Raw genomic sequence first — 17,726 nt, 5'->3', positions numbered from 1 at the left:
TTAATGAGGTAGCTTTTACAGCAGTTGAAGAATGGCCTTATTTGCTCACATCCGCCTTTCTGTGGTTTCCCTTATCATTTTGTTTGCCCAGGTTTAGCCAGTTGACAATACCTTTACTTTTCCATGTCACATTACTCCCTTTTGATCTATCCCATGCATGCCCCACATTCTTCTGCATGTTCTGGCCTGGATATATCAAAGCATTTTACACTGCATCCTTCCATCTCTTTGATTTCCCTCATTTTGTTCATTCCACTTCCAACATGTAAACCTTTAAGTACTTATTTTATTGTTATTGTAATAATAATAATAATAATGATAATTATTATCATTATAATTATTACTATTGTTAGTAGTAGTACAGATGCTCCCGAAATACGATAATTCGACTTACGATTTTTATACTTTACAATGGTGCTATAGCAGTACGCATTCATTAGAAATCCAACTTCCAATTTTTATTCTTTATTTTTCCCGGGGCTAGCGATATGCGGCACGGTACTCTGGTGGTGCTGTGCAGCGGCAGCGGGCCGCAGTTTCTAGTCAGCCACGTGATCACAAGTATAAACAACCATTACGGTGTAATGTGTTGCTAGCTTTGTGTGTGTGTGTGTGTGTGTCATCATGTTTACAAAACGCTCATCTGTCTCCTGCCCCTGGTGAGAAGAGGAAGGCAGTTACTCTTAAGATGAAATTTAAGATGATTGCCCAGCATGAAGTTATACCCAAGGAACCAAGAAAGTTAACAGCAAAGAAACTATTATAAAAAAGGCTTTTGTGTTAGATGGTCATATGTAACACTTGGCAACACTTTAACTTGCAGCTCATACTTCGTAACTAGATTTTCCTGTAGTGAGCACTATGAGCTAGCCCTGCCTTTTGGCAAAATGGTAGGAGCAGTAGACAGAATTAGTAGTTTAGAACATTTAGGCACGATTATTAGGATGAAGCAGTAGGAGAAGTAGATAGAAGTAGTCATTAGGAACATTAGATAGGTGGCTATGCAGACACCGCTAGACTTGCTTTCGGCCAGTGGCTGTTAAGGGCGAGGCACTAAAGGCCAAGAAGCGGCACTGGAGTTCTTTAGACTCTGTTGATGTGGCTACCCCATTTAATGAGTTTCCGTTGGAACTGCCGTATTTTCGACTTAAAATATTTTCAACTTGCGATGGGTTTATTGCAACGTAACCCTCTTGTGTAAGTCGAGGAGCATCTGTAGTCATTGTAACTGAAACACCTGACTCCATAGTTACACTCTGTACTGCCAACAAGGGCTTTGGCTTGGTCCATTGGATGAGTATTCCATAAGGTATAGAAAGGGTAGGTTCTCTTAGATTTATGAAATATTTTGTAAGTTCAAGCTTGCTTTGAATGAGGGATAAGACATTGCACGTTAAAGGGAGAATATATACATGTGTGTAAAATAAGTTACCCAGTGAAAGGCTAATGATTTTCTTTTCTTCGCAACTGTAGAACGAGAGAATGACAAATCACACCTGTACAACTTCAGTTTCGTTCGTCGTAAACGTCAGTGGTTGAAAGATACATTAATGTCATCGTCATCATCAGAAGAAGAGGAAGATGAAGATGATGAAGGGGGATCTAGATTCACAGCAATTGACCTGGAAAACATGTTGCGGGAGCACCGCCTTCGTAAACACCATCAGTCACACTTTTACCAAAATGAGGAGGTAGGATACTTCTATTAGTTTAACAGTTTTACTTAAGGACTGCAGGAAGATTGGAGAGAGGGAATGAAAAGTAAGTTATGTACGAGATGTGGAAGAAAAAAATAGACATGTCAAAAAAAAAAAAAAATCCGTGAATATAAGAGTTGCATACAGCCTCTTTGCCAGTTCAGGTGCATAGTCAACTTAGATTATGGTTGTTTAAATGATCATAAAGTCTTTTTGTCTACTGCAACACTTTGTGGTGATTTTAGAAGGCGTAGGAAGCATATCCATGCATTCTTTCTGCTCATATGGGGTGAGATCAGGTCTATGGACCTTTTATGGGTTGATTTTTTTTTGTTTGCTGGTACGGCACGGGCAGCTGAGGCCTTAATCAAGGCCATCTCATTAACGCTATATATATATATATATATATATATATATATATATATATATATATATATATATATATATATATATATTATGCCTTCTCCAGATCCATAAATGCTACATACAAATCCATTTGCTTTTCTAAGTATTTCTCACATACATTCTTCAAAGCAAACACCTGATCCACACATCCTCTACCACTTCTGAAACCACACTGCTCTTCCCCAATCTGATGCTCTGTACATGCCTTCACCCTCTCAATCAATACCCTCCCATATAATTTACCAGGAATACTCAACAAACTTATACCTCTGTAATTTGAGCACTCACTCTTATCCCCTTTGCCTTTGTACAATGGCACTATGCACGCATATGATAGAGTTGATAGAGATGCTCTGTGGAAGGTATTAAGAATATATGGTGTGGGAGGAAAGTTGTTAGAAGCAGTGAAAAGTTTTTATCGAGGATGTAAGGCATGTGTACGTGTAGGAAGAGAGGAAAGTGATTGGTTCTCAGTGAATGTAGGTTTGCGGCAGGGGTGTGTGATGTCTCCATGGTTGTTTAATTTGTTTATGGATGGGGTTGTTAGGGAGGTGAATGCAAGAGTTTTGGAAAGAGGGGCAAGTATGAAGTCTGTTGGGGATGAGAGAGCTTGGGAAGTGAGTCAGTTGTTGTTCGCTGATGATACAGCGCTGGTGGCTGATTCATGTGAGAAACTGCAGAAGCTGGTGACTGAGTTTGGTAAAGTGTGTGGAAGAAGAAAGTTAAGAGTAAATGTGAATAAGAGCAAGGTTATTAGGTACAGTAGGGTTGAGGGTCAAGTCAATTGGGAGGTGAGTTTGAATGGAGAAAAACTGGAGGAAGTGAAGTGTTTTAGATATCTGGGAGTGGATCTGGCAGCGGATGGAACCATGGAAGCGGAAGTGGATCATAGGGTGGGGGAGGGGGCGAAAATTCTGGGGGCCTTGAAGAATGTGTGGAAGTCGAGAACATTATCTCGGAAAGCAAAAATGGGTATGTTTGAAGGAATAGTGGTTCCAACAATGTTGTATGGTTGCGAGGCGTGGGCTATGGATAGAGTTGTGCGCAGGAGGATGGATGTGCTGGAAATGAGATGTTTGAGGACATTGTGTGGTGTGAGGTGATTTGATCGAGTGAGTAACGTAAGGGTAAGAGAGATGTGTGGAAATAAAAAGAGCGTGGTTGAAAGAGCAGAAGAGGGTGTTTTGAAGTGGTTTGGGCACATGGAGAGGATGAGTGAGGAAAGATTGACCAAGAGGATATATGTGTCGGAGGTGGAGGGAACAAGGAGAAGAGGGAGACCAAATTGGAGGTGGAAAGATGGAGTGAAAAAGATTTTGTGTGATCGGGGCCTGAACATGCAGGAGGGTGAAAGGAGGGCAAGGAATAGAGTGAATTGGATCGATGTGGTATACCGGGGTTGACGTGCTGTCAGTGGATTGAATCAAGGCATGTGAAGCGTCTGGGGTAAGCCATGGAAAGCTGTGTAGGTATGTATATTTGCGTGTGTGGACGTATGTATATACATGTGTATGGGGGGGGGGGGTGGGGCCATTTCTTTCGTCTGTTTCCTTGCGCTACCTCGCAAACGCGGGAGACAGCGACAAAGTATAATAATAAAAAAAAGAAAAAAAGAATATATATATATATATATATATATATATATATATATATATATATATATATATATATATATATATATATTTTTTTTTTTTTTTTTTTTTTTTTTTTTTTTTTTATACTTTGTCGCTGTCTCCCGCGTTTGCGAGGTAGCGCAAGGAAACAGACGAAAGAAATGGCCCAACCCCCCCCCCCCCATACACATGTACATACACACGTCCACACACGCAAATATACATACCTACACAGCTTTCCATGGTTTACCCCAGACGCTTCACATGCCTCGATTCAATCCACTGACAGCACGTCAACCCCTGTATACCACATGGCTCCAATTCACTCTATTCCTTGCCCTCCTTTCACCCTCCTGCATGTTCAGGCCCCGATCACACAAAATCTTTTTCACTCCATCTTTCCACCTCCAATTTGGTCTCCCTCTTCTCCTCGTTCCCTCCACCTCCGACACATATATCCTCTTGGTCAATCTTTCCTCACTCATTCTCTCCATGTGCCCAAACCATTTCAAAACACCCTCTTCTGCTCTCTCAACCACGCTCTTTTTATTTCCACACATCTCTCTTACCCTTACGTTACTTACTCGATCAAACCACCTCACACCACACATTGTCCTCAAACATCTCATTTCCAGCACATCCATCCTCCTGCGCACATCTCTATCCATAGCCCACGCCTCGCAACCATACAACATTGTTGGAACCACTATTCCTTCAAACATACCCATTTTTGCTTTCCGAGATAATGTTCTCGACTTCCACACATTTTTCAAGGCTCCCAAAATTTTCGCCCCCTCCCCCACCCTATGATCCACTTCCGCTTCCATGGTTCCATCCGCTGCCAGATCCACTCCCAGATATCTAAAACACTTCACTTCCTCCAGTTTTTCTCCATTCAAACTCACCTCCCAATTGACTTGACCCTCACCCCTACTGTACCTAATAACCTTGCTCTTATTCCCATTTACTCTTAACTTTCTTCTTCCACACACTTTACCAAACTCAGTCACCAGCTTCTGCAGTTTCTCACATGAATCAGCCACCAGTGCTGTATCATCAGCGAACAACAACTGACTCACTTCCCAAGCTCTCTCATCCCCAACAGACTTCATACTTGCCCCTCTTTCCAGGACTCTTGCATTTACCTCCCTAACAACCCCATCCATAAACAAATTAAACAACCATGGAGACATCACACACCCCTGCCGCAAACCTACATTCACTGAGAACCAATCACTTTCCTCTCTTCCTACACGTACACATGCCTTACATCCTCGATAAAAACTTTTCACTGCTTCTAACAACTTGCCTCCCACACCATATATTCTTAATACCTTCCACAGAGCATCTCTATCAACTCTATCATATGCCTTCTCCAGATCCATAAATGCTACATACAAATCCATTTGCTTTTCTAAGTATTTCTCACATACATTCTTCAAAGCAAACACCTGATCCACACATCCTCTACCACTTCTGAAACCGCACTGCTCTTCCCCAATCTGATGCTCTGTACATGCCTTCACCCTCTCAATCAATACCCTCCCATATAATTTACCAGGAATACTCAACAAACTTATACCTCTGTAATTTGAGCACTCACTCTTATCCCCTTTGCCTTTGTACAATGGCACTATGCACGCATTCCGCCAATCCTCAGGCACCTCACCATGAGTCATACATACATTAAATAACCTTACCAACCAGTCAACAATACAGTCACCCCCTTTTTTAATAAATTCCACTGCAATACCATCCAAACCTGCTGCCTTGCCGGCTTTCATCTTCCGCAAAGCTTTTACTACCTCTTCTCTGTTTACCAAATCATTTTCCCTAACCCTCTCACTTTGCACACCACCTCGACCAAAACACCCTATATCTGCCACTCTGTCATCAGACACATTCAACAAACCTTCAAAATACTCATTCCATCTCCTTCTCACATCACCGCTACTTGTTATCACCTCCCCATATACTTTTTCGCTGTCTCCCGCGTTAGCGAGGTATCGCAAGGAAACAGACGAAAGAATGGCCCAACCCACCCACATACTGATGTATACACATAAACGTCCACAGACAGCACATATACATACTTATACATCTCAACGTATACATATATACACACATACATATACATATATACACATGTACACATTCATACTGTGTGCCCTTATTCATTTCCGTCGCCACCCCGTCACACATGAAAACCCCCTCCCCCCGCATGTGCGCGAGGTAGCGCTAGGAAAAGACAACAAAGGCCACATTCGTTCACACTCAGTCTATAACTGTCATGTATAATGCACTGAAACCACAGCTCCCTTTCCACATCCAGGCCCCACGAAACTTTCCATGGTTTACCCCAGACGCTTCACATGCCCTGGTTCAATCCATTGACAGCACGTCCACCTCGGTATACCACATCGTTCCATTTCATTCTATTCCTTGCACGCCTTTCACCCTCCTGCATGTTCAGGCCCCGATCACTCAAAATCTTTTTCACTCCATCTTTCCACCTCCAATTTGGTCTCCCACTTCTCGTTCCCTCCACCTCTGACACATATATCCTCCTTGTCAATCTTTCCTCACTCATTCTCTCCTTGTGACCAAACCATTTCAAAACACCCTCTTCTGCTCTCTCAACCACACTCTTTTTATTACCACATATTTCTCTTACCCTTTCATTACTTACTCGATCAAACCACCTCACACCACATATTGTCCTCAAACATCTCATTTCCAGCACATCCACCCTCCTCCGCACAACTCTATCTATAGCCCCCGCCTCGCAACCATATAACATTGTTGGAACCACTATTCCTTCAAACATACCCATGTCCTGGTCAGGTTGGTCTGTACGTGCATGGGGATCCGGGCGTGAAGCAGTCCTCGCCAAGCGAGGACCAACGACCCCTGGCCAGGTCAGATTGGCATGTACGTCGACCAGCATACTTCCTTGGCACAGCTCACCGTTTCTATCCACACACTGCTAAGATTCTTAGTCCCAAACTGGCGCAGAGTGCTCGAGAGCCTTAGAAGCCCCAGTGTTTGGCTTATAAGCCTAAATTCTATAATTCATTCCCAAACTGGCGCCCAGCACAATTCCAACTGGTTCTCTGTTGGCATTGAGGTTATGTGTCTTGTAGAAATTATTGACTTGTTACCCTTACATGGGGGACGAGCCGTGCACTTTTTAGAAAGATATCCTGTGTAAGAGCCGATTATGGCTTATCGGAATTCCTAATCGATGTTGATGTTATACACCCCTCCCCTCCTAGGCTGGGTAAACTGTCTTACAGCTGTGCTAACCTGATGCTCACTGACCCTCCCATTTCTGTTCTGGGCCTGTGGGTAATGTAGGACGTCTTTTGTTATATTACCAAGGTAATTATTTCCGTTTCCTTGGTTAATTACTCGATTAATTCACTTTTTCACGATACATTTTGGTTGTCATATTGTCTCATTATTCGTACGATCTAGTTTTTTTTTCACTATTAACTAAACAATTTTACAAGAATATCCTTAATTGGTAATATATCGATGCGTGAGGCGTGTGATTACGTGCTCTGATGGTTCCCAACCCTGGTGACAAAGACCTCTGGGGTCGGCCTGTTTATGCACACACACCATATCTCCCAGCTTGTTCTGTCCAGTTACAGGCCACGTGAAACGTCTGGGGTAAACCATGGAAAGGTCTGAGGGGCCTGGATGTAGATAGGGAGCTGTGGTTTCAGGGCATTGCAGATGACATCTAGAGACTGAGTGTGAGTGAATGTGGCCTTTTTTTATCGGTGTTCTTATCGCTACCCCGCTGAAGACGAGGGCAGCGATGCTGTTTCATGTGGGGCGGTGTGGCGCCGTGAATGGATTGGATGCGGACAAGTATGAATATGTATGTACATGTGTGTATATGTATGTTTCTGTATATATATGTATATTTTTGATATGTATGTGTATGTATATGTACATGTATGGGCGTTTATGTACTTATTTATTTATTATACTAAGTCGCTGTCTCCCACGTTAGCAAGGTAGTGAGTGCAAGGAAACAGACGAAAGAATTGCCCAACCCACCCACATACACATGTATATACATAAACGCCCACACACGCTCATGTGCATACCTATACATTTCAACGTATACATACATATGCATACTTAGACATATACACATGTACATATTCATACTTGCTGCCTTCATACATTCCCGTCGCAACCCCGCCACATCTGAAGTAGCACCCCCCTCCCCCCCGCGCGCGCGAGGTACCGCTAGGAAAAGACAACAAAGGACACGTTTGTTCACACTCAGTCTCGAGTTGTTATGTGTAATGCACCGAAACCACAGCTCCCTTTCCACACCTAGGCCTCACAAAACTTTCATTGGTTTACCCCAGACGCTCCACATGCCCTGGTTCAATCCATTAACAAGTCTACCCCGGTATACCACATCGTTCCTATTCACTCTATTCCTTGCACGCCTTTCACCCTCCTGTATGTTCAACAGGCGCACATAGCCTGCTGATAGCATTTTACCGAACCTAACTGTACAACCCGGAGGTATATGAATACGAATAAAGTGCATAGAAACGCGCACCTTCATAGAACATACAAACCCCCAGCAGCCAGGATCAAACCCGGGACCCCTGTGCAAGAGGCAGGATTGCTAACTGCTAGGCTGTGGGCCTGGCTAATAGGAAACAACTTCGAATACTAAGTACTCGAATGCCCTTTGTCTCACATTGATGAGCAACGGGGTCTATACTGGTTATTTCCCAACAGGCACACATAACCAGCTGATAGCATTTTACCAAACCTAACTGTACAACGTGGAGGTATATGAATACGAATAAAGTTCCTAGAAATGCGCACCTTCATAGAACATACTCTGTGTAAATGAAAACAGTTAAGTTAAAGGTATTTACATGAGCTAAGCCAAACAGATTCATTTGAAATCTATCTTTCATTATTAAATTTTAGTAATGAGTCATCTGTTTCTTGAGTTTAAAATGATTCGATCTTTAACAGTAGATTCTAAATTGAAATTTGATTTTAGCACTAGAACTTACTGATTCCTATTGTGTTGCAACTCTTAAATGACAGTGTTTAGGTTATGTTTTTAAAAGTTTTATAATTTCACATGTAGAAATTTTGGTGTTCATTTACAGAACCGTGGCTATCTCTACTATAGTGCTGGCCTTCTGTCAAGGGTTGACAAATATCCAGACCATCAGAGGTTTATGGCAGGGTCAAGAAGAAAGAAAAATAAAGAGAAAAAAGAAAAGGAAAAGTTAAAGAAGAAGGTTAAAAAGGAAGAAGACGAGGATGATATAGATCCAGAAGTAAGGCATTTGTAATATCAGTGTTGTGAACAAAGCTTTAGCAAAGTGAGGAAGCAGGTCAGTCCAGATGCAGCAAATGTGAAATGGGAATATCATAGAGATGTAAATATCTTATATGAATTTTTTCCTATAGGTCAGTTTTAGTTGTCAGAATAAGAGACCTTTGCATTCATAGAATGTTTCATATGCAAATATAACTCAATAGAAAATGTATAAGAGATGAATTTCTATGAATACTGTAGTTGTATAATATTCTCTTTAATCCATTCAGTGTGATGTGCGGTGGATTTAAAGATTCTTGTGTGTGCGTGGGCGATTTCAGTGAATCAAAGGGCTAATCACATTCCCCTATTTCAGATCACTAGCATGGAGTTTGCATTGCCAGGTCAATTGGTGATCTCTTATGTGACTCATCTCTTGTCCACTTCTTTATGGATTTTGTTGTTGTCCTTGGCTTCTCCAAAGCATCTGATGTGGTGTAGCATAAGTGATACTGTTATCCCCCCAAGTGGGATAATTTTTTGGTGCCGACTATGCCACAAGCCTTAGTTTATACCTTGTCTTTTTCTAGATCATCAGATTTCTTGGACATCAACCTCTGTCCTGGAATCTGAAATTTTCATTTGCAGTTTTTCCTCAAACCTTTGACCCTTTTACTCAGTTCTGTACAGATCATCCTCATGTGGATTTTGCCTTCCTTGACTTACCTTGGAAATGATTTGTGCCTTTTGTTTTGAGTTCTGTAGCTTCTTCTGAGTACCCTTTAGGAACCCCTTGGTCTGGATTGTATTTTTTCTAACAAGCCTGACTTGAGATTAACTTCACTGGACCTTCTTGTAAGGTGACTCGTTCTCATTTCAAATCCAGATACAAGATCTCATCTTTTGTAGTGTCAAAATGAGTTTTATGTTGTCAAAGGCCCCAGTTTTGGCTAAGAGTGAAATTAGTTTAGAAACAGCCTTTTTTCATCCACTTTTGGAAATTTTGTCAAGAAAGCTTCATGCCTATACCTAGTTGCCTCTCTTAGAAAATCTTTTAGCTTCACCAAGATTTCTGAGGGAACAACTTGTTTGTACACCCTAGTCCCTCAACCCCTCCTTGTGAGAGGGTTTATCTTTGCATGGGTTGAGAACACCTTTTACTGTCTCAACCTGTGAGAATTCATGTTATAAGAGGATCGTCTCTGCCTTGGCCTTTCTCAGAAACCTTATAGTGGAGGAAATCTGATAAAAGGGTGTTTGGCACCCTTCTTACACCTTTGTTATATGGTACCTTTGTATAGATATTGGATCTGCCCTTTGTGGATTTAGAGATTCCTCCTTCAGGAAAATCAGTTTTGAGAGTTCTTGTAATTCACCATCGAAGGTAGTTATTTTTGCCTTAGGGTTACTCGTATCAAAAATTTTTTCTGTAACCTTCCTCCTTCATAGAAGTATGCTCTCATGCTCACAGACTGCAGAGGAGAGAAATGTAGGTTCAGAAGATTGTAAAGCCTCTTTCCTTTCAAGGCATTGTCCTGTTGACAGTTTTTCCAGGCTTCCTCATCTTGTCTAGCTTCCCCTCCTTTTCAAAACCTTTTCTCTTTAGTATTTGTGAGCACCTTGGACTGGCAGTCATGATCTGTGAAATGTGAGCCACAAACCAGTTGTTTGATTACAACAACTGGGTGGGAGTTGTTGAGTGGCTGAGGAAAGACCCGTTAAATGAGCAATTGGTTGCAGATACCTTTGGGTCATTCACAAAGGTTGAGAAACGGCTGTTGCCAGCTCACTAGAATAAGAGGGTAGGGTGAGCCCTGACCCTTGTATTTTCAGGGAATATATCTCATGCTTACAGAACACTATCTTCAAGAGAAAAATCGTTTTTCAGTATTGATAACATAGTGTTTTATTTCAACAGAAAGAGAAAAATCGTTTTTCAATATTCATAACATAGTGTTTTATTTCAACAGAGTCCATTGGTTCAGAATGAGGACAGCTTACACAGTTTCCCAGATGATGCTTCTGATGACCTTACAGTTCCCATCAAGGGTCGCAGTAGGGGCAGCAAAAAAGACAAGAAACCTAAAAAGTTAGATGCACAGGTAATGTTTTGTGTAATATTTTCTTTAGATTTATAACTGAATACCTTCATCTATAATTTATGTACCATGTCATATAGTTGGGCCATCCATCATACTGAAGTCCTTAGTTTTGATAATAATGGGACTGCCATTTACCCTTCACCTCAGATAGAGGTTACTGCATGTTATCTAGATCAGAACTGCATAAAACTGTTGCAGTCATAGGTTTGAAATTTCCAATAGACAGTAGACCTTTATTCTGAAGAGCTCAGTTTTGAACTGGCCACGACTCTGTCAATACCATTCCAGAGTTAATGATGATTGGAAAGCGGTGTTTGATAATTTCATTTATCTTTAGAGGGAGGCATGTGGTTATTTCAGTGAAGGCATATTGGTGGTCTTTGACAGATCCATTACAAGCAATTCAGACTGCAGCTGAACTAACCAATAATAGAATGAGGGTAGAGTGTGAATAATTTAATTAGAAGACAGTTGCCTCTTTTCATTCAACTTGAATACTTAGTCTGAGATCATAGGTAATCTGGGGAGAGAGCCAGTTAAAAATGATGAACTACAAAGAATAAAGAAAATTCGTAGACTTAGCTGTAAAGATGAATTGAATAACCATGTGCTTCACTGTGTCAATAAATATGCATTGTTGCAGATGCTACAGCTTAAGCTTTCCCATGTACTGGATAGCAAAAAGTGGGGAAAGCCTGTGCTTCCTCTCCAAAAACACTAAGGATATTTTTTTTCTTAAGAATCTCATTCCTGTAGGAGACCATTTCAGAGAGAAAAGGTTATTCATTTTTCAAAACTTTTTTTTTCTACATATTCAACACACAATTATTTTCAGGCTCTAACAATGAGAAGACATAAGTTGTGGGTTTTAATGGCTAAAAAAGAAGTAGGGAGGTGCCAGAAGTCTAAGGCATCCTTCCGGAAGGAAGTTCTACAAAACTGCAAGAGGATGGCCACAGGGTGTATGAGAGTGTGTCGACAAAAAGCTTTACAGGTAAGATGCTCTTCTTAAGCTGACCATGATATACCAATCTCACTATATGTCAGTTGTTTTAGAACATATTTGGCAATATTGGATTTAGCGTCCATCTTCAGTATGCATACACATTAAAAAGAAATCAGAAATGTATATTGAAATTTAAGAGTGAGAAAAACACTCAGAAAGTTGTAAAGTAATAGATACCTCTGTGTTGTCGTGGCTCACTGCTTAGTGAGGGGAGGAGAGGGGTGCATTAGACCTCTCTGTTAGACATGTGATAGCTCCTGATGTGAAGTGAGTGTAGTGAAAATTTGCTTTTTCCTTTTTTTTTTTTTATTATTATTATTTGCTTTGTCGCTGTCTCCTGCATTAGCAAAGTAGCGTAAGGAAACAGACGAAAGAATGGCCCAACCCACCCACATACACATGTATATACATACATGTCCACACTCACAAATATACATACCTATTCATCTCAATGTATACATATATATACACACGCAGACATATACATATATACACATGTACATAATTCATACTGTCTGCCTTTATTCATTCCCATTGCCACCCCCACCTTACATAGAATAACATCGCCCTCCCCCCGCATGTGCGCAAGGTAGCGCTAGGAAAAGACAACAAAAGCCACATTCGTTCACACCCAGTCTCTAGCTGTCATGTAGAATGCACTGAAACCACAGCTCCCTTTTCACATCCAGGCCCCACAGAACTTTCCATGGTTTACCCTAGACACTTCACATGCCCTGGTTCAATCCATTGACAGCACGTCCACCCTGGTATACCACATCGTTCCAATTCACTCTATTCCTTGCATGCCTTTCACCCTCCTGCATGTTCAGGCCTTGATTGCTCAAAATCTTTTTCACTCCATCTTTCCACCTCCAATTTGGTCTCCCACTTCTCATTCCTCCACCTCTGACACATGTATCCTCTTTGTCAATCTGTCCTCACTCATTCTCTCCATGTGACCAGACCATTTCAAAACACCCTCTTATGCTCTCTCAACCATGCTCTTTTTATTACCACACATCTCCCTTACCCTTTCATTACTTACTTGATCAAACCACCTCACACCACATATTGTCCTCAAACATCTCATTTCCAGCACATCCACCCTCCTCCGTGCAACTCTGTCTATAGCCCCCGCCTCGCAATCATATAACATTGTTGGAACCACTATTCCTTCAAACATACCCATTTTTGCTTTCCGAGATAATGTTCTCGTCTTCCACACATTCTTCAATGCTCCCAGAACCTTTTCCCCCTGCCTCACCCTGTGACTCACTTCCACTTCCATGGTTCCATCCATTGCCAAATCCACTCCCGGATATCTAAAACACTTCACTTCCTCCAGTTTTTCTCCATTCAAACTTACCTCCCAATTGACTTGTCCCTCAACCCTACTGTGCCTAATAACCTTGCTCTTATTCACATTTATTCTGAGCTTTCTTCTTTCACACACTTTACCAAACTCAGTCACCAGTTTCTGCAGTTTCTCACCTGAATCAGCCATCAGTACTGTATCATCATCGAACAACAACTGACTCACTTCCCAAGCCCTCTCATCCGCAACAGACTGCATACTTGCCCCTCTCTCCAAAACTCTTGCATTCACCTCCCTAACAACCCCATCCATAAACAAATTAAACTTATACTTTGTCGCTGTCTACCGCATTAGTGAGGTAGAGCATGGAAACAGACGAAAGAATGGCCCAACCCACCTACATACACATGTATATAAATTTACGCCCACACACGCATAGTCACCGATACACCTATATATTTCAATGTATACATACATATACATACACAGACATACATATATATACATGTACATATTCATACATGCTGCCTTCATCCATTTCTGCTGCCACCCCGCCACACATGAAATAGCACCCCCCTTCCTCTGCCTGTGTGCGAGGTAGCACTAGAAAGACAACAAAGGCCACATTCGTTCACACTCAGTCTCTAGCTGTCATGTGTAATGCACCGAAACCACAGCTCCCTTTCCACATCCAGGCCCCACAAAACTTTTCATGGTTCACCCCAGATGCTTCACATACCCTAGTTTAATCCATTGACAGCACGTTGACCCCAGCATACCACACAATTCACTCTATCCTTTGCATGCCTTTCACCCTCCTGTATGTTCAGGCCTTGATTGTTCAAAATCTTTTTCACTCCATCCTTTCACCTCCAGTTTGGTTTCCTACTTCTTGTTCCCTCCACCTCTGACACATATGTCCTCTTTGTCAGTCTTTCCTCTCTCATTCTCCCCATGTGACCAAACCGTTTCAATAACTCTCTTCTGCTCTCTCAACCACACTCTTTTTATTACCACACATCTCTCTTACCCATTCATTACTTACTCGATCAAACCACCTTACACCACATGTTGTCCTCAAACATCTCATTTCCAACACATCCACCCTCTGCACAACCTTATCTGTAGCCCATGCCTCACAACCATATAACATTGTTGGAACCACTATTCCTTCAAACTTACCCATTTTTGCTCTTAGATAACGTTCTCACCTTCCACACATTGTTCAATGGCCATATACATACATACACATGTCAACATATACACATACGCAGACATATGAATATATACACATGTACATATTCATACTTGCTTGTCTTCAACCATTCTTGGTGCCACCCCGCCCCACAGGAAACAGCATCGCCACCCCGAGGAAGCGCCAAGAAAACAGACAGAAACAGCCCACATTCACTCACACAGTCTCTAGCTGTCATGTGTAATGCACTGAAACCACAGCTCCCTATCCACATCCAGGCTCTACAGACCATTCCATGGTTTATCCCAGACATTTCACATGCCCTGGTTCAGTTCATTGACAGCATGTCCACTGGTATACCACATCATTCCAATTTACTCTTTTCCTGGCATGCCTCTCGCCTCCTGTATGTTCAGGCCCTGATTGCTCAAAATCTTTTTCACTCCATCCTGCCACCTCCAATTTGGTCTCCCAGAACGACACAAGTTCTTTTAGTGCAATGCTCCATTCATGTGTTCAATGTTTATACCCTTATTTTTTTGTTCTTGGTATTTTATTCTTCAGAGCCAAAAGACTGTGAAGGACAAAGTTTGGATGTTGAAGAGACTAACAAGAACAATGCAAGGGGAATGGAAAAAGTTTGACCGCATTTTAAAAGAACAGAATCGGCGAGCTGAGAGAGAAGCTGAAGAACAAAGGAAGATGGATAAGGAAATATTAGAGGTACGTGTTTGGAGAGTATCAGACATTATGGAAATAAGTCTTTTTAGACTTCTTTCATAGGCTAGCTAGATAGACTCAGGATTTGGTAGGACATGAAATAAGGCTGGATATCAATTACATTATCATGTTAAAATGAGAATAATCATCCCTTCTCTCCCCTTTGCCTTTATGAATTGGCAACATGCAAGCATTCCACTAGTTCACAAACACCTCACATTGAACCATACATACATTGAAAATCTTGACTGACCAGTCATAGACAGTCACCCACTTTCTTTAGAAAATCAACTGTAGTACCATCCACTCAAGCCACTTTTCCACATTCCATCTCCTTCAAACCTTTCATCATCTCTCTTGTTTTCACCGAGCTATATTCATTGAATGTGTATCTATCTATCAGTGTATTTCTCTAATGTATGTTCCAACTGAAACTTCCTTGAGGGAGTTCCAGAAGGAAACAGGTGTCAAGATACTGATATACAGACAGACAGATATAATGATATTAATAGTTCCAATCCTTTTTATGATATTTTTATGCTAATTTTGTCACATGTTCCTTCCTTGAAGAATTTAGATCATATTTCGTTTTAAATATAAAACAATGTTTGAACAGGTCAAGAGACAGCAGCGTAAGGTCAACTTTCTCATCACACTGCCTGAACTTTATGCTCATTTCATGAAGAATAAGATGGGGTCAGTGTCGCTGGAAGATGAAAACACAAGCAGCATTTTGAAGCAGTTAGAAGATGACAGCTCCATGCCTTCATCTTCAATTGACGATTATGACTGGTAATGCCTTCTATTTGTTATCAAAGTTGGTATCTATTAGTTGTCTTATTTTATTTCATAAGACTTGAAACTGCTAGATATACAATGAAGGGATATGCATCATTTAGATATTACATGACATCACATCTTAATTTTTTTTTCATTCATATTTCCCTACTTCCCAACTTAGCAAGGTAGCGTTAAGAGCAGAAGACTGAGCCTTAGAGGGAATATCCTCACGTGGCCCCTTCTCTGTTCCTTCTTTCGAACAATGAAAAGGGGAGGGGAGGATTCCCAGCCCCCTTTCCTTTCCCTTTTAGTTGCCTAGTTGCCTTCTATGACACACAGGGAATACATGGGAAATATTCTTACTCCCCTATCCCCTATTATTATTGTAAAGTATATTTTTTCTTTGTTATTAATTGTCACGTGTATATGTTATTGGGCATTAAAAGGAGTAGAAAAGAAAAAGTTTTGTATAAAGAAGACAGGGGAGGAGAATGGTAGAGCCAAGGAAGGTGTGGATGAAGATTAATAGAAACTGTTTTGAGGATCATTTGAAAACTGTCAAATAACAACTATCATATTATAGTCAAGAGGACAAGAGGCTTTTTTTTAAAGATATTAGCACAATTGTTTTAGTCGTACCGGGTAGATGAGAGGACAGCAGAGTGAGATTATGTGATAGGTCAGGTGCTTTTGATAAGTTTTTTGGCTTTAGAGAAAAAGAGAACAGATGCAGCATTTGAAAATAGAGAGGGCCTATTGAATGTGAATTTAGAATGTCTTTTGAAGATGAATTTGGAAATTTGGCTTAACTTTGTGTGTGTTTTGGTTCTCAGACACTTATGTCAGAGGATGACTACATCTTTTAACACACTTTGTAGCAGAAGCAGTATTCAGTTTTCTGTTTATGCATATTCCAGACTCATATAACTCTTACTAGGTTTATATCATTTATGTATGACAGTTTACTCAACTTCACTATTCATTCAGTACTCTTAGGTGTAGCGTTTTAACTTGTAATACTTACTTTACCTTCCACATTTAACTAGATTTATATATATATCAGATAGACCACATTCAGCTCTGAAACAAAATTGGCTATGTAGTCTATATTGCTGTAATGTACTAAAGTTGATAGTATTTTTGTGTCCCTCTACATGTTACAGAATGTTTGCTGAGAGATGGTTGTATTCGTTGACATGAAGTGAGTTCATAAAATGCACAAGATCTGAATGTAAATACTTTCATTTGATAAACACTTGATGTAATCACCAAACCTCAAGAATTCCATATTTTTTCAAGTAACATAAAAGAATAAGGAAAATATTTGCTAGGGGAAGTTAGGTGAGTTTTCATAGATTATTTTGATTTCCACAAGTGTTTTACCAATTTTTACATTACTTACATCTACATTATCTCTGGGCATCCTAGCCCTTCCCACAGTCATCATTTATTTTGTGAGACTAACTTAATGTTGTTATATCTCTTCAGAGCCCATCTTGTTCACTTCTGTTTTCTACTGTGTAAGAAATTATTTGATAAGCATATCTTCCAGACCCATGAGTTATTTTACTACACA

The 17,726-nt window shown here is 40.8% G+C and overlaps 1 protein-coding gene across 1 annotated transcript in view; it reads left to right on the top strand.

Moving 5' to 3' along the window:
- Positions 1-17,726, top strand: part of Ino80 (chromatin-remodeling ATPase INO80) — a 243,752-nt gene that overhangs the window by 6,820 nt on the left and 219,206 nt on the right. The window contains exons 4-9 of the mRNA XM_071679441.1: positions 1,474-1,691; positions 8,878-9,051; positions 11,003-11,134; positions 11,970-12,128; positions 15,215-15,373; positions 15,987-16,162. Of these exons, the coding sequence (XP_071535542.1) occupies positions 1,474-1,691; positions 8,878-9,051; positions 11,003-11,134; positions 11,970-12,128; positions 15,215-15,373; positions 15,987-16,162 (1,018 nt within the window). The remainder of the gene's footprint in view (positions 1-1,473; positions 1,692-8,877; positions 9,052-11,002; positions 11,135-11,969; positions 12,129-15,214; positions 15,374-15,986; positions 16,163-17,726) is intronic.

The sequence above is a fragment of the Panulirus ornatus genome, chromosome 29 (assembly GCF_036320965.1).
Source record: "Panulirus ornatus isolate Po-2019 chromosome 29, ASM3632096v1, whole genome shotgun sequence".
Taxonomy (NCBI): Eukaryota; Metazoa; Arthropoda; class Malacostraca; order Decapoda; family Palinuridae; genus Panulirus; species Panulirus ornatus.
The sequence above is the reverse complement of the archived record's forward strand: the minus strand, read 5'-3'. Positions and strand labels throughout refer to the sequence as shown.